The sequence below is a fragment of the Oncorhynchus gorbuscha genome, linkage group LG06 (genome assembly GCF_021184085.1).
Source record: "Oncorhynchus gorbuscha isolate QuinsamMale2020 ecotype Even-year linkage group LG06, OgorEven_v1.0, whole genome shotgun sequence".
Lineage (NCBI taxonomy): Eukaryota > Metazoa > Chordata > Actinopteri > Salmoniformes > Salmonidae > Oncorhynchus > Oncorhynchus gorbuscha.
Window position 1 is genome coordinate 27,497,885 of NC_060178.1, and position 25,209 is coordinate 27,523,093.

Here is a 25,209-nt window from a genome sequence, read left to right on the forward strand (position 1 = left end):
TGTTCACACAAATTCCATCATTTGTCAATCTTGTTCTTACCTTGAAAGTAGCATATGGGCCAGGAGTGACTGCCATCAATGATTCATCTGTTATTTCTTAGCTATGGCCATGCAGCCTTGTACCAGACTGATTAACACGGATTCTGTGGTAGCAAACCATTCATGCAAGCTTGCGAGAACAGGCTGGCTCGTGAAGCTAATGGCCATGCACCACTGCATAAGAATAGCATCAATTTACCAAATATCACTCTCTTCAGTATAGTAATCCCATAGGATTGTAGCTATGTGTTCACTGAAAATGTAGAGACTATTATTTTCACTATAATCTTACTTTGAATGAACTATCCCTTTAAGGATGAACCGATACAAATATTACCCATTCAATTATGGAGATCGAGTCAGTCAATCAAACAGACTGTCGTAACCATGGTTTTCTGTATCTTTATTCGTAAACCAATACACTAACCCCCGTCCCACCCATAGGAGAGAAAAAACAGGACAAAGCAGCACATCTGCTCAGTTGCAGCGAACACTGATCCCTCTGCTACTAAAGACTGCACCAGATTGCAGTTTTGCACAGTCAAATCTTTCCTTAATCCCTGCACTGTTAACTAATTGTAAACTGCCTTGTGAAATATGGATAAATATGATTTGTGGTCAGGCAAGATAGCAGAGCAGCGTTAATACAGGAGTGTATAGAACCACACATCATAGTAAATGAACCAAATAGGACCATTCAGCATGACTATAACCCATGCGCTAAAGAAGTATTGTTGGATAGACATCTGAAATAGGCCTAGACTGGCTACATATTCATAGCAAAATTAAAACAAATGTCAAACTCAATAATACACAACACAACCATTATCCAGACCTTTTCTGAGTCTTACCAGGTCCGTCCTAAACTTAAGAATTATCGATTTGGTTGTGTTTAAGCTCCTGTTGTGTAAGAAGAAGAAAAGATCAGTCTAGCAGAACAAGCACGTTTGCATAAAACGCCACAAAAACAAGCTGATTTTATTCAGCCGATGACAAGCTATGATGACCATTAATGGATACCCTTTAATAGTGCTGCCGTACAAAGACAAACAGCGACAAAGACAGTTTGGATAATTTACACGGCACTTACAGCACTAGTATACAAATAAATCTGGGAAATTCCTGCACTGTTGCTTTTGCAAAGATGACAAACACAAGCACAAATGCCATCATCATCGATCTGAGGCGTCTATTACAACCTCCCTGAAGGCAACAATTCTAGTAACATGTAAATAGATATTTGGTTCAGACTGAACTTCATCTTGGACATCAAGACAGGATATATTCTTCAAATGATGGCTTATGAGCCATGGCTGCCATGACAGTGTAGCTTTAAATGGGTTTGAGTCACAGAGAGGCTTTTCAATGACAACTTCAAGGTTGTTCTGTTTTAAGTGAAATTAGGTTCTTTTCACTGGGTCCTCATAGCAGAAATGAGATAGTTCACATGTAATTAAAGCGAGGGAGGGTCGTTAACAGGATATTGGCTTCAGTGCCTGGTGAGGTATTGCTAATTAGAACATTCTGGTGAGACGAACCATATAGACACTTGTCTATGGAGCAGCTTGGATCACTATCGCCTCGAGTAGCAGCAGACGGCAACGCTTGTTTATCATGCACTAAACACCCAGCTTTGCAACAGAGACTTATCGAGTTCTCGTGAAGATATTAGAGGGATGCTTTTCAACAGCAGAGACGGGATTTTACTTAGTGTTGAATTCCAAGCAATACTGTTCTGGGGACTAGCGAGCAGATTGCATTAAGAGTTGGCCAGTACAACAACATGCCGTTGCTTTTAGCCCCCAGACTGGGGAGAGTAAGAGAGGCAGAGGAAAGTGCTCCAGCTCATCCCTGTAACAAACCTTGGCCATCTGTCACTAATGGTGTTAGAGAGGCGACTTGTAAAAATGCATAAACGTTAAGTAAAGAAGGTTTGAGAGGAGGCACTGTCAAAAGTGAAAAGCTCAGAGAAAATTGAAGCCCATAATGGAAACATAATGGGCTTAGTGTCACAGTTGTGCAGACATGCCCGGGGAGTATGACATCACCGACTCCGACCCCAACCCACTCGAGATTCAGGAAATGACTGGTATATGGGCAAAACAGCTTTTTCAAATATACCAACAGCATTATTCCTGGTTGTGTAGGGAATGCATACTGTAACAAGCTGAGGGTCATAAGAGCTCTCTTTCTCAGTGATACCGTAAGAGAGCAGGCTGTCTGGGCTGGGCCGTCTCTGTTCTGTATACTGGGGCCATGGTGACCGACTGACAGACAGCAGGACTCTTTTCGGTGACTGTTATTTAATGCCTCGTGTTCAGGGAGATTGAGAGAAAGAGGGATTACAGCTTGTCCCCATTGTTTGTTCAAATGTGCATTAGCTTCTTTATCAAGCGGTGGTTAAGAGCTGAGATTCCAGATTTAGTATTCTCATCTGGTGGGAGGGAGGGGGTGCCAAAGAGACTGCTCTGATCAGAAGGGCTTACAAAAAACTAAAGCAGATTTGGAGGCAGCCCATGTGTTGGCTATTTGGAGAACATCCAAATATATTTTAAGTGACATAACAGAGGGTGTGGGTATGTGGGGTGGGCCAAGGGAGACACAATGTGCTAGGTGAACAGTTCACTTAAACGAAGAGGCCTCGCCAGGCGATGTGTGTGTTATATAGTTGTTAGTCATCATGGGATAAGGTTGAACTTTTAGTTCTCCATGCTCCATCTGAATATAAAATTGCATATTAGATGTTTATTATTTAGGATGCATTTAAATATTACATTAAATATAAAAATTACATTCTGCTTGTCAAGAATGATGATGACCTGAGCCCTAGGACCATGCCCCAGGACTACCTGACATGATGACTCCTTGCTGTCCCCAGTCCACCTGGCAATGCTGCTGCTGCAGTTTCAACTGTTCTGCCTTACTATTATTCGACCATGCTGGTCATTTATGAACATTTGAACATCTTGGCCATGTTCTGTTATAATCTCCACCCGGCACAGCCAGAAGAGGACTGGCCACCCCACATATGCTCTCTCTAATTCTCTCTTTCTTTCTCCCTCTCGGAGGACCTGAGCCCTAGGACCATGCCCCAGGACAACCTGACATGATGACTCCTTGCTGTCCCCGGTCCACCTGACTGTGCTGCTGCTCCAGTTTCAACTGTTCTGCCTTGTTATTATTCGACCATGCTGGTCATTTATGAACATTTGAACATCTTGGCCATGTTCTGTTATAATCTCCACCCGGCACAGCCAGAAGAGGACTGGCCACCCCACATAGCCTGGTTCCTCTCTAGGTTTCTTCCTAGGTTTTGGCCTTTCTAGGGAGTTTTTCCTAGCCACCATGCTTCTACACCTGCATTGCTTGCTGTTTGGGGTTTTAGGCTGGGTTTCTGTACAGCACTTTGAGATATCAGCTGATGTACGAAGGGCTATATAAATAAATTTGATTTGATTTGATTTGACAACAAAAATGCTTAAAACATTATTCTGAATAATATAATAAGTTTGACTTACTCCTAGGGTAAAATGTCCATACGCTGTCCAATTGTATTTTAAAGATTTTTATCAGCAAACAAGACAACCAAAGGTAACACACAATATCTGAAACAGAAGGAACCTCTTTTTGGTTGACATTTCTTTATTTTTTTTGTAATAGCAATGATGACGGATGGATTCCTTGGAATTTGACATGAGAGACGATGAAGTGGTGGCAGGTTGAACTGCCAGAGTGGGATGACCATTGCACCTATCCGGTGTATGTGACAATAAAAAACATCATCATCATTACTGAGAGGGCTGTGTGCTAGGTCTGGGGTGGGCACAGGCTGGAGGCGAGGAGAGGGAGAGGAGGGGATGGCGAAGCTGGGCCTAGCCCTTGGAGGCGGTGTACTGGCGCAGCAGCGAGGAGATGGAGCTGGATTCAGTGACCTCCTCGGGCAGAGAGCCCTCCTGGTCCTTAATGGAAGGGTCTGCCCCAGCCTGTAGGAGCAGCTCCACTATGTCAGCAAACTCACACGCAGACGCTGCAGGACAGAGAGGGGGAGGGGAGGAAGGAGCAGAGTAACAGAGTAGGGTAAGAGAGAATGAGAGGGGGAGAGGAGAGAGAAGGGGAGAGGAGAGAGGAGAAAGGGAGAGAGGAGAGGAGAGAGAAGGGGAGAGGAGAGAAAAGGGGGAGAGGAGAGAAAAGGGGGAGAGGAGAGAAAAGGGGGAGAGGAGAGAAAAGGGGGAGAGAGAGAAAAGGGGGAGAGAGAAGGGGGGAGGAGAGAGAAGGGGGAGGAGAGAGAAGGGGGAGAGGAGAGAGGAGAAAGGGAGAGAGGAGAGGAGAGAGAGGGGGAGAGGAGAGAAAAGGGGGAGGAGAGAAAAGGGGGGTGGAGAGAAAAGGGGGAGGAGAGAAAAGGGGGTGGAGAGAAAAGGGGGAGGAGAGAAAAGGGGGGAGAGAAAAGGGTGGAGGAGAGAAAAGGGGGAGGAGAGAGAAGGGGAGAGGAGAGAAAAGGGGGAGGAGAGAAAGGGGGGTGGAGAGAAAAGGGGGAGAGGAGAGAAAAGGGGGAGAGGAGAGAAAAGGGGGAGGAGAGGAAAAGGGGGAGGAGAGAAAAGGGGGGAGAGAAAAGGGGGAGGAGAGAAAAGGGGGAGGAGAGAGAAGGGGGGAGGAGAGAGAAGGGGGGAGAGAGGGGGGGGAGAGAGAGAAGGGGGAGAGAGAAGGGGGAGAGAGAAGGGGGGAGGAGAGAGAAGGGGGAGGAGAGAGAAGGGGGAGGAGAGAGAAGGGGGGAGAGAGAGGAAAGAGATAATTGTGATGCACTTCAGAGGTAAAAGGATCCAGGGTTGACTACAGTTAACATGCCATGAAAGCAGCTATTTCCATATATCGTTTTTGGCCGGTATGACAAGAATATACACAAATCTGTATATCTAACAGTACCCAAATCACCTTCAAAAGGCTCCAAGGTCACTGGAGACATGATGCATACAGCTACATCTGAACACAGACTCTAAGCACTGCTCATTGGTGTTAATATTCCTTACGTTTTTTAACCTGAGTGCAGGAGTCAATGAAAAGCTCATATGGAGGCCCATTGACATTGCCCTGAACTTGTGGTTGGCTGAAACACTGATTTTGTGCCGATTTGCAATTGGAGTCCCACTAAAAGGACTTGCAAGCTAGGCTAAGATATGAGGAGAGGGCTTGCAGTTTCTTAAACAAGTTAGCGAGTCACAGCGCTGATGCACCAGGATTCCTCCGCGCTCTGAGTGTTTTCAATCACTCTCTCCCCTTAAAAAGAGATCTATCCTGCTCCTGTGTGATAGGCTGATGTCAGCGGGAATGGCTGATTGACAGCAGGCCCTTTTAAACCTCCAGCCCAGAGGTGGCTAAAGTGCTGCTCGTTCTTAGCAGGGAGAAAATAAGAGGCTTGGTTATGTCAGGTTCGAGAATTTTCTTCTCCTTCTAAATTTTATTTTCTGGGCTGCGTGCGCCATACGGGGGCCCTGGGCTGTAAAAACCCTCACCCCCCCCCGGGAGTCGTTGAGAAGGAGAACAATTTATAGTGTGCAGTAAACCCTCAATTAATCATTTGCCAGCCACTGTGGCCCAGTGTAAATAGAGGTGGAAATGAATTTTCATTCTCTGCTATTTGTCTCCTGGAGTTCATCGCTTATGTTTATTAGTCATTTCTTTATGCCCCATCCTCCTGTCCCTGCCTGGTTTGGTGGCAGTGGTGGTGGTCTACTGTACGCCAGCCACGTGACCAGTCCCTACACTGCAGCCGCCAAGCCCAGCCGACTGCCCACTCAGCCCAGGGCCAGATGGTGTGTCCCCCCCCCCCCCACATACACACACCAAGGGCTCAGAGGACATGGGGACCGCCCATGGGAGGGGGTCTTGAGAGTCCGAGGAGCACTGTTGATTTCCTTGGGGAGACCTGGTGATTATTACACACAGCCCCTCCATACACACAGATACAGACACACACACACACACACACACACACACACACACACACACACACACACACACACACACACACACACACACACACACACACACACACACACACACACACACACACACACACACACACACACACACACACACACACACACACACACACACACACACCCACTAACACTGACATAGAGAGATGGCAAGAAGGAGGGATGAAAGAGACACTGACAGATGAAAGGCACCTGAGATAGCAACAGCAGTAAAAGAGGGAGAAGAGAGGGGGATGAGAAAGAGGGAGAAGAGAGGGGGATGAGAAAGAGGGAGAAGAGAAGCAGAGGGGGACATACGCAGGGCCAAGAGAGCAGATGGTCCATGGTTTCCCATCCATCCCCACACAACTGTTCACACTCATAAACAGATTCAATTTACATGACATGTACATACATACATACAAACACTCATACACAAACATAGCCTAGAGACACATATTCATCCAGAATTCCAAATTAAAATCTGTGATATCCGGAAGATTACCATAATGCAGTGCTGTCTGGCCCTCGTCATCCTGTGAAAAGAGAGAGAAATGTTAAGAAACCTGAGAAGAGTTCCAGACAAACAGGTCTAACTTGTAGACCCATAACACAGTAAAGGGTATATAAAACAAGCTTAAATCATAGAGACAACCATTGCTCATAGAACAATGAAAGAACCGTAGCCTTGTCAGTTGTAAAGTTGTGGCTCGCAAACTTCGCAGTTGAGAAAACTGCTTTTTACCTTTCGACTAAATTAAAAACCCAATGATTTCCCCATAAAGGGGATTATGTACAAATATTAAATACTGAGCGAACAATTAAACCTTTCAATTTGAGACTCCATAGCAGACTGAACCAGGGGAACCAATGGCATCAGCCCACTATCCACCCCTAAGCCCTAGCTGAGCCCTCTCTGAGCCCTCTGCCACAGGTTAACACACTGTGGCCAACGGGCCAGGCAGAGCAGGCAGACCTCAGTGCTCAAAAGGCTCAGAGTGAGGGAACAAAGCCTAGGCGTCTCTCGTCATTGTCCTGGGGTGAGAACCTGCTAAACGCATTACCCACGGAGGCCGTCCCATCACACAAAGGAGCAGTCTGCCCTGAGCACCGCCACCGTTTGGGACAAATTCAAGTGGTGTCTATGGTCTGTGACCGGAGCTGATATGAAGAAAAACTATATTTAGGATAGAGGTCAGCGGGGGTGTAAATCCTGTGGGCTGTGTGTGCAGGCGGCATGAGGCCGGGAGTGAAGAGGTCAGTTTAACTCTGACTGTGTATGATACGCATCATCAAGGCGGACTCGTCTCCAGCGGGCCTTTTCACCCTCTAATGATGACAAACTGCAATATTGTTGTCACCAGCTAGCCGCTGTTCAGATGGAAACAACTGGAATACCTCCAGTCACTAAGCCAACTGGCTGCTTCTTTAGAATCAGAATCATCTTTACTCGCCAATAAAATGTACATACCCTGAATTTGACTTAGACAATAGGTGCTGTCAGCAACAGACATTGTACAAACAGGGTCCCGTGTGGCTCAGTTGGCAGAGCATGGAGCTTGCAACGCCAGGGTTGTGGGTTCGATTCCCACGGGGGACCAGTACAGAGAAAAAAAAAGTATGAAAATGTATGCACTCAAGTCGCTTTGGATAAGAGCGTCTGCTAAATGACTTACATGTTAGAATACAGACGTCAATATACAATATAAATACAGTAAACATAAAACTCTGGAGTATAGTCTGATTACATTGGGAATACACAATTTAATCGTGAATAAATGATGAGTGAGGAAGTTAGACGCACAAATATCACTCCCCCCCCCCCCCCCCCCAAAACAATGCTAACCTCCCGTTATTGTGAGAGGTTAGCATGTCTTGGCGGTATGATAATTGTGTGTCTAACTTTACCACTCATCATTATTCATTCAGGACTATCCGTAATCATGGTAGTGTCAACATTAAGGGAGAGTCTTCAGAAACATATCCTGTTCTTATTTACAATAAAAGTGACTCCAAAATGACGCAATACATTATTTACCAATACTTTCTATTCGGCACAAAATAATCTGAAACACAAACAGCAAATGCATCAAACGAGTTTGTAGAGTCACAAGCTTGATGTAATCATTGTACGCTAGAAATATGGGACCGAGTACTAAACTTTTATCCCAATAGTCATTTAATCACTTATGAAAAGTCACTTCATCAACTGCTCGGGTGACGGGCGGTTTTCATCATGAGTGACCTGAACTGTCTGCCAGAGTGGAATCTTTTAAATATAAGGGCAGGTGATGATCGCTTCCTGCACGCTTCCATGTTGTGTTTTTGTGTTTTGTCCCTCATCAATCTACACACGATACCCCCTAACGACAAAGCAAAAACAGGAAAAAATAAATATCACACCTACTTATTCCAGGGTTATTCATTTTTACTACTTTCTACATTGTAGAATAATAGTGAAGCTGGTGAAGAGAAATAACACATATGGAATCATGTAGTAATGATGCTGCCACCACCATGCTTCACCGTAAGGATGGCCCCAGGTTTCCTCCAGAAGTGACACTTGGCATTCAGGCCAAAGAGTTCAATCCTGGTTACATCAGACCAGAGAATCTTGTTTCTCATGGTCTGAGAGTCTTTAGGTGCCTTTGGAAAACTCAAAAGGAGTGGATTCCATCTGGCCACTCTACCATAAAGGCCTGAATGGCGGAGTGCTGCAGAGATGGTTGTCCTTCTGGAAGGTTCTCCCATCTCCACAGAGGAACTCTGGAGCTCTGTCAGAGTGACCATCGGGTTCTTGGTCACCTCCCTGACCAAGGCCCTTCTCCCCCGATTGCTCAGTTTGGCCAGGCGGCCAGCTCTAGGGAGAGTCTTGGTGGTTCCAAACTTCTTCCATTTAAGAATGAGAGAGACATTTTTTTGGTAGATCTGTGCCTCAACACAATTCTGTCTCTGAGCTCTAAGGACAATTCCTTCAACTTCATGGTTTGGTTTTTGCTCTGACATGCACTGTCATCTGGACCTTTATATAGACAGGTGTGTGCCTTTGCAAATCATGTCCAATCAATTGAATTTACCACAGGTGGACTCCAATCAAGTTGTAGAAACATCAAGGACGATCAATGGAAACAGGATGCACTGGAGCTCAATTTTGAGTCTCATAGTAAAGGGTCTGAATCCTTATGTAAATAAGGTCATTTTTTATTATTAACAAAATGAGAAAAAATGTCTAAACACCTATTTTCGTTTCGTCATTGTGGGATATTGTGTGTAGACTGCTGAGCATTTAAAAAAATTGTTTAATCAATTTCAGAATAAGGCTGTAACGTAACAAAATGTGGAAAAAGTCAAGGGGTCTGAATACTTTCCGAATCAACTGTATGTACCCAGTATGTCCCTCAGGTCCTCTGGCACTGGCCTTTTAACTATCTAAAAGCCTAGGACCAAGAGGCATGGAGAGGCTCCTTTAGTGATTATGCCCCCAGCCTCTGGAATAGCCTATTTTTTTCTTCTTCTGTGAAGCACATTGTTCCATTCCATGTCGGAAATGTGCTGTATGAATAAAGCTGGACTTGATTTGAACATCAGTAAATCCTCTTTTTCTTAGCCTTTGGCCCTAGCCTATTAACCAGTGAAGACAACCATTAGTGGAACCAACCCAGTGTCAGACAAAGACTGTCGAATCATCCCAGAGCATGAGGGGGGGGGGGGGGGGAAGATCACCTACGCTGCTTGATAAAGGCTCTCTCCAACGATCCCAGAGTGAGATCCTATTGTTTGCCCTGAGCAGCACCACTTCAGGGGCCTGCTGATTCCATTAGAGAGTTCAATTCCCCCAAGATGGATAGAATACTGATGCAAATGTCCTCAACCATAAATGGATCGGGAGAGACACAGTATTTTCCTGTGGTCTGCGTCTACGGTAATGTTGAGTATTCAGTACAATGTTAGTGTTAAGTTTAATCCCACTTGATGTGCAAAGTATAAATATCAAATACACACAAAAGTACAAATCCGGACAATAAAAGAATGTCAGTGGGCAGACACACACACACACACACACGCGCACACACACACACACACGCACACACACACACACGTTGGTCTATTGCCCTACGCGATAGAGGCAGAGTGGCAGATGTTTAGCGCAGAGGCAGCGAGTGGGACCTTGATGCACACAAATACATACAGGAATAATTAAACTGTAAGGGGTTTAGGTCTTAATCTGCTCCCTCCAACTAATCTGGTGTTAGTGCCGGATGGCTGGGACAGCACGGTGTGTGCAGGGACACTCCCAGGGTATGACAGGGAGGACACACGCAAAAGTTGCCTCATATAGTACTTAACTTGATGCAACACACACACACACACACACACACACACACACACACACACACACACACACACACACACACACACACACACACACACACACACACACACACACACACACACACACACACACACACACACACACACACACACACACACACACACACACACACACACAATTAACACAGATTAAAAGTGTATAAAATAAGTGGGCAACACATTAATTAACTAATGCCAAACCAAACATGTAAACATAAGTTTTGTATTCAAAATACATGAACTTAAAACAGACTAAAAGCATGTTTGTACATCGTAGTAAAACTAGGAGGTTTCCTTTAAAAAGGCATATATTGTATGTTGCCTATGTAGCAGCAGAATCCAGAAGTAGGACCCTGCAGGTTGGTGCACTACTGAGACTGACTAAAGGGTCCATCCATGTATGTTAGTGGAGGTGAGGGCCCTGCCCTTTACCAGGTTCTTTAAAGTGCTGCAGTGTGGAAGCTGGCTGGTCCTGTCTGTCTGGGAGCCAGAGGGGGGGGGGTCCTCTCGCCTCTCCTCTCAGCATTTACTAATGCTCCAAGAGAGGCTTGATGGAATCAGGAGAAATTGGATTGTCTCCCATTTGCTTTTGGAAAAAGGAGGAGACTTCCTAGCTGGAGGTAGCAATTTTCTTTGTAGCTCTCCATCCCATTACAGAAGCACATCACAGCACAGCTCTTTTTTCAAATGTCACCAAAGTTTTCCTTGCGTTTTTTAAGATTGAGAGTGGTAGGCAACGTTATCTGCACAAGCCATTCAAACTATATATTTTTGTCCGGCTGCCTTTTTTTCTGTGTGTACAGATATAGGATCCTAATTTGATCAATATTTTGTTGCTGAGAATTTCCCTGTGCCGCAGGAAATGCGGATGAGCTTCATGATTTACATAAATTCACTGAAAACCTGCACTAACACACTGTTATAATAACAGTATTCCACTTTTCATATAGCCTCATTTTGACATGCTAATAGCCTAACCAACGACCAAGCAACATTATGGACTAAACATTCAAATCCTGTTGCTGTAGGATTATTTTACTGCGACAATATAGGTCAAATTTAAATCTTACATCTGTATGTTTGTGACTGAGTCTATCAATATGTCCATCCGTGTTTCTCTATTTGTTTGTAGAGGCCAACACCCTTGGAGAAGAGTGGTGTAATTTGCCTTCCCAGGAGCATGGGAGGAGAGAGGCTGCAGACAGACAGAGAGGGAAATAACATTGATAGACATGAAGAGAGTAAAAGGGACCATAAAACAGAGAAAGAAACGTGGAAAAAAGTGAGCGAGAAAGAGATAGAGGACGAAACGGTTACAGAACAAGGTCTTTCCAGTACACCACAGCAAAGTAGGTTTGTCTACGTGAGCCAGACATATTCCGGAGAGAAAAATGCTTTCTCAAATCCATTGCCATCTGTAGAACCTGCTGCAGCATGAGGCAACAGGCAGGGCTTGGGTTTGTGTTCTCCATGGCCAGCCATTAAAAGCTTTCTTGTTTTCATACCACAGAAATCCGGCAACTGCCCATGGCATATGGTAGGTGTGCTGAAAGCCTTTGTGGGATTTTTATCCTTTAACACCATTCTCTATTCCAGCTACATCTTACTCTCTAACCGACTCCCCCATTCTCTATTCCAGCTACATCTTACTCTCTAACCGACTCCCCCATTCTCTATTCCAGCTACATCTTACTCTCTAACCGACTCCCCCATTCTCTATTCCAGCTACATCTTACTCTCTAACCGACTCCCCCATTCTCTATTCCAGCTACATCTTACTCTCTAACCGACTCCCCCATTCTCTATTCCAGCTACATCTTACTCTCTAACCGACTCCCCCATTCTCCCACCCCCCCTCTCTACCTCCTGCACCTCTATCTCTCTCTCTCGCTCCACTGTCCCTGACAGCCACATTAAACAAGTGGGAAAAATTGACAAGCAATTATGATTTATGATCAATGCATGCAGCTGCAGCTGACTTGTATAATGACAATGGCGCTGGGGAGAAGGGAGAGAGAAGGGCTCGGCAGTCTCCAGGGCTTGCAGTGGGACTTGTAAAGGGAGCATGGATAGAACCCTCCACCATTCATATGCAGATACCATTACGATGAGCAGGTGCCATTAATCAGAGTCTCAGAAAGACAGAGGAGAACAGGCTGATCCCGGGTTATTCCAGGTCTCTGAAGACCTGCTGCTGGGTACTCTATGGTACTGCCTGTGGTCTCTATGTTACTGTGTTCCATTAAAGTAGATCACAGGACACACAGCGTACTGATGGGCTGAACAGATGTCTCCAGACCAAATACAGACACTCTACTGTTCACGTCTGTTTGAAGTTCATCACAGGAGTGGGGTTCTATACAGCCAGTGATCTTTATATCTTACGGAGCACATGAACTGGAAAAATGCTTTAAACTTATTATCCGAATATCCATGATTTTCTTGTAAAGAGACACCAGCTTTTGTTTATCTGGTATGTGTGTGTGTGTGTGTGTGTGCATGTGTGTGTGTGTGTGTGTGTGTGTGTGTGTGTGTGTGTGTGTGTGTGTGTGTGTGTGTGTGTGTGTGTGTGTGTGTGTGTGTGTGTGTGTGTGTGTGTGTGTGTGTGTGAGGGAGCTGGATATCCAGAGGTAAAGGGATCAGAAGACAGTGGCACCCCTAATTGAATCTGTGCAGTGAGTGTTAACCTTGCCATTCAGCGTGTGAGCACTGCCATGCTGGTGCAAATTAGCGCTTCCCCAAAGTGTCCTTGAGGTGCCCGGGCTGCCCCGCGCCTGCCTCCGGGCTCCACAGCAGGTCACCCTGTGTGCCAATAAACCACCTCACAGGCTCTCTAAAGCACACTGTAATATTTTATACAATTCCTGGAGAAGAGGAACCAGGGAGCTCAGGGGCCTGGAGCAAATGGCCAAGACCACTCCAAGATGTCTGACACTCTTAACGGCCCAATCAACTGAAACCGTTCGGAAATGGATTCTTCCAACAATGTCTGCTAGGAACGATTGGGTTTCTGAAACCAAGACCGGTCTGTGTTTTGGTATTCAGATTGAGGTTGATTAAAACCAGTCTGGGGTTGATTTTTAAAAGGAACACAACCAGTGTGCACCCTGCAAGAACGCAGCCAAACATGTATGTTTACCATGCTTTATTTAGTGTCAGAGGATCAAGAGATTATATTTTTCTCCACAGGTTCTCTGTAATTTTGGAGGATCGGAAAGGAAAACTCTCCCTTCTTTTCCTCCTCGTGTATACTGTACATCTCCTCCTCCCCCGGCACCGCTCATCCACTTTCTCATCCCTCTCTCCCCTCCTCCTCTCCCACCGCTCTTCCACTTTCTCATCTCTCTCTCCCCCCTCCTCTCCCACCGCTCTTCCACTTTCTCATCCCCCCTCCTCTCCCACCGCTCTTCCACTTTCTCGTCTCCCCCCACCGCTCTTCCACTTTCTCGTCGCTCCCCCTCCTCTCCCACCGCTCTTCCACTTTCTCGTCTCTCCCCCTCTCTCCCTCCCCCTCCTCTCGCACCGCTCTTCCACTTTCTCATCTCTCCCTCCCCCTCCTCTCCCACTGCTCTTCCACTTTCTCGTCTCTCCCTCCCCCTCTCTCTCTCCCACCGCTCTTCCACTTTCTCGTCTCTCTCCCCCTCCTCTCCCACCGCTCTTCCACTTTCTCGTCTCTCCCCTCTCCCACCGCTCGTCCCTCCCCCTCCTCTTCCACCGCTCTTCCACTTTCTCGTCTCCCCCCACCGCTCTTCCACTTTCTCGTCGCTCCCCCTCCTCTCCCACCGCTCTTCCACTTTCTCGTCTCTCCCCCTCTCTCCCTCCCCCTCCTCTCGCACCGCTCTTCCACTTTCTCATCTCTCCCTCCCCCTCCTCTCCCACTGCTCTTCCACTTTCTCGTCTCTCCCTCCCCTCTCTCTCTCTCTCCCCACCGCTCTTCCACTTTCTCGTCTCTCTCCCCCTCCTCTCCCACCGCTCTTCCACTTTCTCGTCTCTCCCCCTCTCCCACCGCTCGTCCCTCCCCCTCCTCTTCCACCGCTCTTCCACTTTCTCGTCTCTCCCTCCCCCTCCTCTTCCACTTTCTCGTCCCCCCTCCTCTCCCACCGCTTTTCCACTTTCTCGCCCCCTCCTCTCCCACCGCTTTTCCACTTTCTCGTCCCCCCTCCTCTCCCACCGCTCTTCCACTTTCCCCTCTCTCCCCCCTCCTCTCCCACCGATCTTCCACTTTCCCCTCTCTCCCCCTCCTCTACCACCGCTCTTCCACTTTCTCATCTCTCCCCCTCCCCCTCCTCCCACCGCTCTTCCACTTTCTAGTCTCTCCCCTCCTCTCCCACCGCTCTTCCACTTTCTCGTCTCTCTCCCCCTCCTCTTCCACCGCTCTTCCACTTTCTCATCTCCCCCCTCTCCCACTTTCTCATCTCCCCCCTCCTCTCCCACCGCTCTTCCACTTTCTCCCCTCTCCCCCTCCTCTACCACCACTCTTCCACTTTCTCGTCTCTCCCCCTCCTCTTCCACCACTCTTCCACTTTCTCGTCCCCCCTCCTCTCCCACCGCTCTTCCACTTTCTCGTCTCTCCCCATCCCCCTCCTCCTCTCCCACCGCTCTTCCACTTTCTCATCTCTCCCCATCCCCTCCTCCTCTCCCACCACTCTTCCACTTTCTCGTCTCTCCCCCTCCTCTTCCACCACTCTTCCACTTTCTCGTCTCTCCCCCTCCTCTTCCACCACTCTTCCACTTTCTTGTCCCCCCTCCTCTACCACCACTCTTCCACTTTCTCATCTCTCCCCCTCCTCTTCCACCACTCTTCCACTTTCTCGTCCCCCTCCTCTCCCCCATCCTCTACCACCACTCTTCCACTTTCTCGTCTCTCCCCCTCCTCTTCCACCACTCTTCCACTTTCTCATCCCCCTCCTCTCCCACCGCTCTTCCACTTTCTCGTCTCTCCCCATCCCCCTCCTCCTCTCCCACCACTCTTCCACTTTCTCATCTCTCCCCTCCTCCTCTCCCACCGCTCTTCCACTTTCTCGTCTCTCCCCCTCCTCTTCCACCACTCTTCCACTTTCTTGTCCCCCCTCCTCTCCCCCTCCTCTACCACCACTCTTCCACTTTCTCGTCTCTCCCCCTCCTCTTCCACCACTCTTCCACTTTCTCCCCCCCTCCTCCCCACCGCTCTTCCACTTTCTCGTCTCTCCCCATCCCCCTCCTCCTCTCCCACCACTCTTCCACTTTCTCGTCTCTCCCCCTCCTCTCCCACCACTCTTCCACTTTCTCGTCTCTCCCCCTCCTCTTCCACCACTCTTCCACTTTCTTGTCCCTGTCCCCCTCCTCTCCCCCTCCTCTACCACCACTCTTCCACTTTCTCGTCTCTCCCCCTCCTCTTCCACCACTCTTCCACTTTCTCGTCCCCCTCCTCCTCTCCCACCGCTCTTCCACTTTCTCATCTCTCCCCCTCTCTCCCCCTCCTCTCCCACCGCTCTTCCACTTTCTCATCTCTCCCTCCTCCTCTCCCACCGCTCTTCCACTTTCTCATCTCTCCCCCTCTCTCCCCCTCCTCTCCCACTGCTCTTCCGCTTTCTCGTCTCTCCCCCTCTCTCTCTCCCACCGCTCTACCACTTTCTCGTCTCTCCCTCCCACTCCCTCCCCTCCTCTACTTTCTCGTCTCTCCCTCCCACTCCCTCCTCCTCTACTTTCTCGTCTCTCCCTCCCACTCCCTCCCCCTCTCCCCCCTCCTCTACTTTCTCGTCTCTCCCTCCCACTCCCTCCCCCTCTCCCACCCCCCTCTCCCACCGCTCTTGCTTGCTCCCGAGGGACTCGGCAGAATCCATTAGCATGGGGGAGAGTGGCAGGGAATTAACATTGGTGTGTTCCAAGTCGAGTGGATCATCAATGATGTTTAAAAAGAAATATATAAAATAAATAAATACATAAGAGTGTAATATGAAAATCAATGGCCAGGCAGCAGGCATTTGGGAGAGAGGCCCATAAAGTGGGGTTGACTACTAACTGGACCCTGAAGAGGAAAACAGTCACTTTGTTTTCTCGCTCTCCATCAGTAAGCAGCTGAGGACAGCTTTAATGCTCAGTGCAATTTATGTGGATTAAATAAATTGTTGAGTGTACAAATTGTGAGAAGCCAATAAGAAAGGTAGTTACAACACTAACTGCAAAGAGGGACTTTTCTTCTTACCTGCAGCAGGAATATGAGTCACGTAGCTACTTCTTTACACGGTGCGTCATACAATAAATCTACAACTGTGCATTATCCTGTTGGGACTTTTACAAATGGTGGTGTCGGCCATTTTACTTTCATTTAAACATGTGCCATATAACCTCTGCTAGCATGTATAAATGTCAAATGTACTGTATGAGTGGTGTAATTTCACTCTGTACGTCTGTGTGTGGCTGAGCAGAGACATACTGTAGTAGGGTTGCTAATGCAGAAGTCCTATTAGAAATAACACTGTAATACTCTATCAAAAGTAAACGGTTGCTTATTAAAACTCCTATGATTCCCTTCTGTCAAACTGAGTTTCTGTAGACCCCTCCTCTTCTATTAAAAAAAAGCACACGCACAAAAACATGTGCTTCCACAAAACAGGGCAATTACCTTTCGCCAAGGTAAAGAAAACATATCCACCCCCAGCCACTAAGAAAGGCCTGAGTGAGTACTGAGCAGTGGCTTGGGAGCGGGTGGAGATTGGAAACGCTGGAGCGATTCATTACAGTTTGTCAATGGCCCTATTAAAAGAGAGGAAGCAGGGCTGGCTTTCTGAAATATCTGTATTAATGTGTGCACTGAGCCGTGGGTGTGTGACCTGTGTGCTGTAGCTGGGCAGTGCAGACGAGATTTATTCCTGCCTATGCGGGAACACTGCCATTCTCACACAGCAGGCAACGGGCCACCCCCCCCCCACACACACACACACCGTTAAACTTATGACGAATTCCGTTAGATATTTGTTATGACTCCGATGACTGAGCCATTTGTTATGGGAGGCCGTGCTGGGACGGGGGAGGGATACAAACCTGTAATAATGCTCCTGCCGTAAAATTTCAATCAGCTGCTGTTGTTCCTGTGTGTGTGTGTGTGTGTGTGTGTGTGTGTGTGTGTGTGTGTGTGTGTGTGTGTGTGTGTGTGTGTGTGTGTGTGTTTACTAGTTTAATAACCAAGGCGTGACACTGAGGTGGAGGACAGAGATGAGAATGTGCAGTACAGACTGGCCTGTATTGCTCTGATAAAACAGACGCTGGCTTTGGACAGACCAGGAACATAGCTCCAATCTCACGTCGATACTCTACAGTTCAGACAAACACAGGTAAGGGTACCAAGCTGTGACATTTCTAATCACAACACATATCAAATCCACACAGAATGGCATTGCCACTAACTAGGACCATGCAGCAAACATTTAATAAGACAAATAGTAAAACACAGTTGACTTACTGGGAGAGAAGAGTTGTTCACAATAAGACACTAGGAGAATGTCAATATTGCCAGTATACAGTACTTAAAGCCACTGCCTGAGGCTTCTGTGCAAGACATAATCCCTTGTCTTAGAGCCTTGAATTAAACTGGATTGAGTCTGTACTATAAAGAAACCCCTGACATCAGGAACCTACGAAGGATAGCTATACACAGGGCCTTCAGAACGTTTTCACTGCATTTCACATGTCGTTATGTTACAATTAGAATTTAAAATGGATTCAACTCAGACTTTGTGTCACTGGCCTACATGTAGAATTCAATTTAAAAATAATTTAAAAAAAAGTTGAAATGTCTTGAGTCAACTCCTTTGTTATAAAAAGCCTAAATCATTTCAGGAGTAAAAATGTGCTTAACAAAGTCACATAATAAGTTGCATAGACTCGCTCTGTGTGCAATAATAGCATTTAGCATTTTTTAATGACTACCTCATCTCTGCACCCCAGACATACAATTATCTGTGAGGTCCCTCGAGCAGTGAATTTCAAACACAAATTCAACCACAAAGATCAGGGAGGTTTTCCAACACCTCGCAAAGAAGTCCACCTATTGGTAGATGGTTAAAAATAAAAAGACACTGAATATCCCTTTGAGCATGGCGGTTATTAATGAATTAGACTTTGGATGGTGTATCAATAAACCTAGCCACTAAAGATACAGGCGTCCTTCCTAACTCAGTTGCCAGAGAGAAAGGAAACCACTCAGGCATTTCACCATGAAGCCAACGGTGACTTTAAAATAGTTACAGAGTTTAATGGCTGTGATAGGAGACAACTGAGGATGGATCAACAACATTGAAGTTACTCCACTATACTAACCTAATTGACAGAGTAAAAGAAGGAAGCCTGTACAGAAAATAAATATTTCAAAACATACATACTGTTTGCAACAAAGCACTAAAGTAAGACTGCATAAAATGTGGCAAAGAAATTAACTTTATGTCCTGAATACAAAGCGTTATGATTGTGGCAAATCCAATACAACACATTACTGAGTACCACTCTCCATATTTTTAAGCATGGTGGTGGCTGCATCATGTTATGGGTATGCTTGTCATCGGCAAGGACTAGGGAGTTTTTTAGGATAGAAAAACAAAAGGAATAGAGCTAAGCACAGCCAAAATTCCAGAGGAAAACCTGGTTCAGTCTGCTTTCCAACAGACAAGGGAGGCAAATTCACCTGTCAGCAGGACAATAACCTAAAACACAAGGCCAAATAGACACTGAGTGTACAAAACATTTGAAACACATTCCTAATATTGAGTTGCTCCCCCTTTTGCTCTCAGAAGAGCCCCAATTTGTCAGGGCATGGACTCTACAAGGTGTCAAAAGAATTCTACAGGGATGCTGTCCCATGTTGACTCCAATGCTTCCCATAGTTGTGTCAGGTAACTGGATGTCTTGATACACATGGGAAACGGTTGAGCGTGAAAAACCCAACAGTGTTGCAGTTCTTGACACAGTCAAACCGGTGCGCCTGGAGCCGACTATCATACGCTGATCAAAGGCACTTAAATCGTTCGTCTTGCCCATTCACCCTCTGAATGGCACATATACACAACCCATATCTCAATTGCCTTTAACACGACTCCTCCCCTTCAGCTACACTGATTGAAGTGGATTTAACAAGTGACATCAATAAGGGATCATAGCTTTCCTGGTCAGTCTATGTTATGGGAAGAATAGGTGTCTAATGTTTCGTACACCTGCTTACCAAAACATCATTAAATGTTCCTTAGTGGCCTATTCACAGTTTTGACTTAAATTGTCTTGAAAATCTATGGCGAGACTTGAAAATGGCTGTCTAGCAAAGATCAACAACCAACTTGACAGAGCTTGAAGATTACTAAAAATAATAATGTGCAAATATTGTACAATCCAGATGTGCAAAGCTATTAGAGACTTACCCAGAGTGACTCACAGCTCCAAATCGCTGCCAAAGATTGTTCTTACATGTATTAGGTCAGGGGTGTGAATGAGATATGCATTTAATTTACAATAAATTTGCTAAAATTTATAAAAATATGTTTTCACTGTCATTATGGGGTAGTGTGTGTAAATTGGTGCTCAAAAAATATTTCAAATCAAATCAAATTTTATTTGTCACATACACATGGTTAGCAGATGTTAATGCGAGTGTAGCGAAATGCTTGTGCTTCTAGTTCCGACAATGCAGTAATAACCAACAAGTAATCTAACTAACAATTCCAAAACTACTGTCTTATACACAGTGTAAGGGGATAAAGAATATGTACATAAAGATATATGAATGAGTGATGGTATAGAGCAGCATAGGCAAGATACAGTAGATGGTATCGAGTACAGTATATACATATGAGATGAGTATGTAAACAAAGTGGCATAGTTAAAGTGGCTAGTGATACATGTATTACATAAGGATGCAGTAGATGATATAGAGTACAGTATATACGTATGCATATGAGATGAATAATGTAGGGTATGTAACATTATATTAGGTAGCATTGTTTAAAGTGGCTAGTGATATAATTTACATCATTTCCCATCAATTCCCATTATTAAAGTAGCTGGAGTTGAGTCAGTGTCAGTGTGTTGGCAGCATCCACTCAATGTTAGTGGTGGCTGTTTAACAGTCTGATGGCCTTGAGATAGAAGCTGTTTTTCAGTCTCTCGGTCCCAGCTTTGAAGCACCTGTACTGACCTCGCCTTCTGGATGATAGCGGGGTGAACAGGTAGTGGCTCGGGTGGTTGTTGTCCTTGATGATCTTTATGGCCTTCCTGTAACATCGGGTGGTGTAGGTGTCCTGGAGGGCAGGTAGTTTGCCCCCGGTGATGCATTGTGCAGACCTCACTACCCTCTGGAGAGCCTTACGGTTGTGGGCGGAGCAGTTGCCGTACCAGGCGGTGATACAGCTCGCCAGGATGCTCTCGATTTTGCATCTGTAGAAGTTTGAGTGCGCTTTTGGTGACAAGCCAAATTTCTTCAGCCTCCTGAGGTTGAAGAGGCGCTGCTGCGCCTTCTTCACAACGCTGTCTGTGTGGGTGGAACAATTCAGTTTGTCTGTGATGTGTATGCCGAGGAACATAAAACTTACTACCCTCTCCACTACTGTTCCATCGATGTAGATAGGGGGGTGTTCCCTCTGCTGTTTCCTGAAGTCCACAATCATCTCCTTAGTTTTGTTGACGTTGAGTGTGAGGTTATTTTCCTGACACCACACTCCGAGGGCCTTCACCCTGTAGGCCGTCTCGTCGTTGTTGGTAATCAAGCCTACCACTGTTGTGTCGTCCGCAAACTTGATGATTGAGTTGGAGGCGTGCGTGGCCACGCAGTCGTGGGTGAACAGGGTGTACAGGAGAGGGCTCAGAACGCACCCTTGTGGGGCCCCAGTGTTGAGGATCAGCGGGGTGGAGATGTTGGTGCCTACCCTCACCACCTGGGGGCGGCCCGTCAGGAAGTCCAGTACCCAGTTGAACAGGGCGGGGTCGAGACCCAGGGTCTCGAGCTTGATGACGAGCTTGGAGGGTACTATGGTGTTGAATGCCGAGCTGTAGTCAATGAACAGCATTCTCAAATAGTTATTCGTCTTGTCCAGATGGGTGAGGGCAGTGTGGTTGAGATTGCATCGTCTGTGGACCTATTTGGGCGGTAAGCAAATTGGAGTGTGTCTAGGGTGTCAGGTTGGGTGGAGGTGATATGGTCCTTGACTAGTCTCTCAAAGCACTTCATGATGACGGAAGTGAGTGCTACGGGGAGGTAGTCGTTTAGCTCAGTTACCTTAGCTTTCTTGGGAACAGGAACAATGGTGGCCCTCTTGAAGCATGTGGGAACAGCAGACTGGTATAGGGATTGATTGAATATGTCCGTAAACACACCGGCCAGCTGGTCTGCGCATGCTCTGAGGGCGCGGCTGGGGATGCCGTCTGGGCCTGCAGCCTTGCGAGGGTTAACACGTTTAAATGTCTTACTCACCTCGGCTGCAGTGAATGAGAGTCCGCATGTTTTCATCGCAGGCCGTGTCAGTGGCACTGTATTGTCCTCAAAGCGGGCAAAAAAGTTATTTAGTCTGCCTGGGAGCAAGACATCCTGGACCGTGACTGGGCTGGATTTCTTCCTGTAGTCCGTGATTGACTGTAGACCCTGCCACATACCCCTTGTGTCTGAGCCGTTGAATTGAGATTCTACTTTGTCTCTATACTGACGCTTAGCTTGTTTGATAGCCTTGTGGAGGGAATAGCTGCACTGTTTTTATTCGGTCATGTTACCAGTCACCTTTACCTGATTAAAAGCAGTGGTTCGCACTTTCAGTTTCACGCGAATGCTGCCATCAATCCACGGTTTCTGGTTAGGGAATGTTTTAATCGTTGCTATGGGAACGACATCTTCAACGCACGTTCTAATGAACTCGCACACCGAATCAGCGTATCGTCAATGTTGTTATCTGACGCAATACGAAACATATCCCAGTCCACGTGATCGAAGCAGTCTTAGAGTGTGAATCAGCTTGGTCGGACCAGCGTTGGACAGACCTCAGCGTGGGAGCTTCTTGTTTTAGTTTCTGTCTGTAGGCAGGGATCAACAAAATGGAGTCGTGGTCAGCTTTTCCGAAAGGAGGGCGGGGCAGGGCCTTATATGCATTGCGGAAGTTAGAGTAACAATGATCCAAGGTTTTTCCACCCCTGGTTGCGCAATCGATAGGCTGATCAAATTTAGGGGTCTTGTTTTCAGATTAGCCTTGTTAAAATCCCCAGCTACAATGAATGCAGCCTCCGGATAAATGGATTCCAGTTTGCAAAGAGTCAAATAAAGTTCGTTCAGAGCCATCGATGTGTCTGCTTGGGGGGGAATATATACGGCTGTGATTATAATCGAAGAGAATTCTCTTGGTAGATAATGCGGTCGACATTTGATTGTGAGGAATTCTAAATCAGGTGAACAGAAGGATTTGAGTTCCTGTATGTTTCTTTGATCACACCATGTCTCGTTAGCCATAATGCATACGCCCCCACCCCTCTTCTTACCAGAAAGATGTTTGTTTCTGTCGGCGCGATGCGTGGAGAAACCAGCTGGCTGCACCGCCTCCGATAGCGTCTCTCCAGTGAGCCATGTTTCCGTGAAGCAAAGAATGTTACAGTCTCTGATGTCCCTCTGGAATGCTACCCTTGCTCGGATTTCATCAACCTTGTTGTCAAGAGACTGGACATTGGCGAGAAGAATGCTAGGGAGTGGTGCACGATGTGCCCGTCTCCAGAGTCTGACCAGAAGACCGCCTCGTTTCCCTCTTTTACGGAGTCGTTTTTTTGGGTCGCCGCATGGGATCCATTCCGTTGTCCTGGTTGAAAGACAGAACACAGGATCCGCATCGCGAAAATCATATTCTTGGTCGTACTGAGTTGACGCTGATCTTATATTCAGTAGTTCTTCTCGACTGTATGTAATGAAACCTAAGATGACCTGGGGTACTAATGTAAGAAATAACACGTAAAAAAACTAAAAACTGCATAGTTTCCTAGGAACGCGAAGCGAGGCGGCCATCTCTGTCGGCGCCGGAAGTTGATATATTTTTATATTTCATATGGAATAAGTTAAGGGGTGTAAATACACACAACAGCTATAGCACAACATGTCTGTGTTATGGTCTGAGAAGGTTTTTCTTGTCTTCACACAACTCAACAAACTGCCATGGTCCCCATTTCAACAATCACCCACATAGACACTGAACACCCAGGCCATGGGGACACTTAAGCACTTAGCAAAGATGTCATTTCTCCTCACATCAATATCAAATCAATGTGCTTATTTTCTAAGAGGTCATTCATAAAAAAATATATATACTTATGGTATCACAAATCAAACACACACACGGCCCTTGTTGTCGACGTTCACGCTAACCTGCCACTCAGCAGTCAATACAAAATCAAAAAGAGAGCTGTAGTAGAGTAGTCTAATGTGAATGTCTATATTTCACAGTAACAACTACCTAAACTAGTTCCATAGTCTCTCCCAGGCAGTTGCAGTCAACAGTGGAGAAACCCCCCCCCCTCTAAGAGACATGACACCAACATTGAGTCGCCCCGCCGTTCCTCGGTCCCCTCTGCCCTGTGATGCCTGTCTGTCTGTCCCACATAATGCGTGGCCATGAACTAGTTGTAGCCCAGCCAGATATTTATTACTATTGATCTACCTGGTCCCAGCCAGAGACTTCTGTTCTCTCGGCTCGAGGCTTTGACCTCAATTAAGTTATGAATTTCAATCTGATAGACTGCAAGCGTTTTAGCCTGGCGTGGCTGAGGCCGGGAGTGGATTAATTAGAATCAGCAGTGCTGGGAGTCACCCTCTGCGCCTCATGGATCATGTTGTTTTAATAAAAAGTAAAGAGCCACACACACAGGCATATAGTGACAGGGACAGCCACTGCCACAAAGCACATGCCCAGGACAGGACAGGAGAGGACAGGAGAGGAGATTCTGTCTGGAGATTTTTTAACAAACACAAACTGAATTTATTCCCTGCCAAAAACAACTGCAGCTTCGTCCACTTCATCGCACTATGCTCTTCCTCCTGCCTCTTCTCCACCTCCCTCTACCTTTTTGGCTCTTTCTCTTCAAACTGTTTCTTTCGGTGATTGTCTTTTGCTTCACCTGCACCTTCGCACCCTTTCTCTGAGATTACATCTGCCCAATTCCGAACCTCCCACATTGTTTACATGTTTCCGCTCTGCAATCAGCCAAACCGAAGTCTTAAATTGTGTTTTTGTTGCTACCTGCAAATCCCATCACAGCCCATTCCCCAGCCGGCCAGCCCCCAGCCAGATTGCTGTTTGTTTGTTTGACACAAATTCCCAACAAGGAGGCCAGGATGTCTGAGCTTTCACCAATGAAAAGTCCTCTCAGGGTCTTATTTACTGTGCACTTAGCGGTGGGTGTAATTGTGGATTATTGGGTCTGGACCCACACAGTGTCCATGGGGAGGGAGAGGAGACAGGGAAGTGTGAGGAGCCCGAGGCAGGGTCATGACCTCAGGGTGGTAGGGGTTGCATAGGTCACAGCCAGGGGGGGGGGCTGCAGGTGAAACTGGTGCTCTTGTCTGGACAAAGGCCTTGGTCACAGTCTTATGGAGGAGACTCAATAACACACACACACACACACACACACACACACACACACACACACACACACACACACACACACACACACACACACACACACACACACACACACACACACACACACACACACACACACACACACACACACACACACACACACACACACACACACACACACACACACACACACGGCTGTGAATGTAATTGAAATAAAAATTCCTTTGTAAATGGATTAAGCTGTGCCCCATATAATATCTGAA

At 46.6% G+C, this 25,209-nt stretch overlaps 1 protein-coding gene and 1 non-coding gene across 2 annotated transcripts in view; one reads left to right on the plus strand and one right to left on the minus strand.

Annotated features, from left to right (window-relative positions):
* Nucleotides 1-3,665: 3,665 nt before the first annotated feature.
* The window catches only part of LOC124037782 (acyl-CoA-binding domain-containing protein 6), a 42,523-nt gene continuing 20,979 nt past the window's right edge, over nucleotides 3,666-25,209 (minus strand). The window contains exons 7-8 of the mRNA XM_046352828.1: nucleotides 6,517-6,547; nucleotides 3,666-4,066 (exon numbers count right to left, since the gene is read on the minus strand). Coding sequence (XP_046208784.1) covers nucleotides 3,912-4,066; nucleotides 6,517-6,547 — 186 coding nt within the window. The 3' untranslated portion in view covers nucleotides 3,666-3,911. The remainder of the gene's footprint in view (nucleotides 4,067-6,516; nucleotides 6,548-25,209) is intronic.
* Nucleotides 7,537-7,612, plus strand: trnaa-ugc. Its single transcript has one exon. It is a non-coding gene; the product is annotated as a tRNA-Ala (tRNA).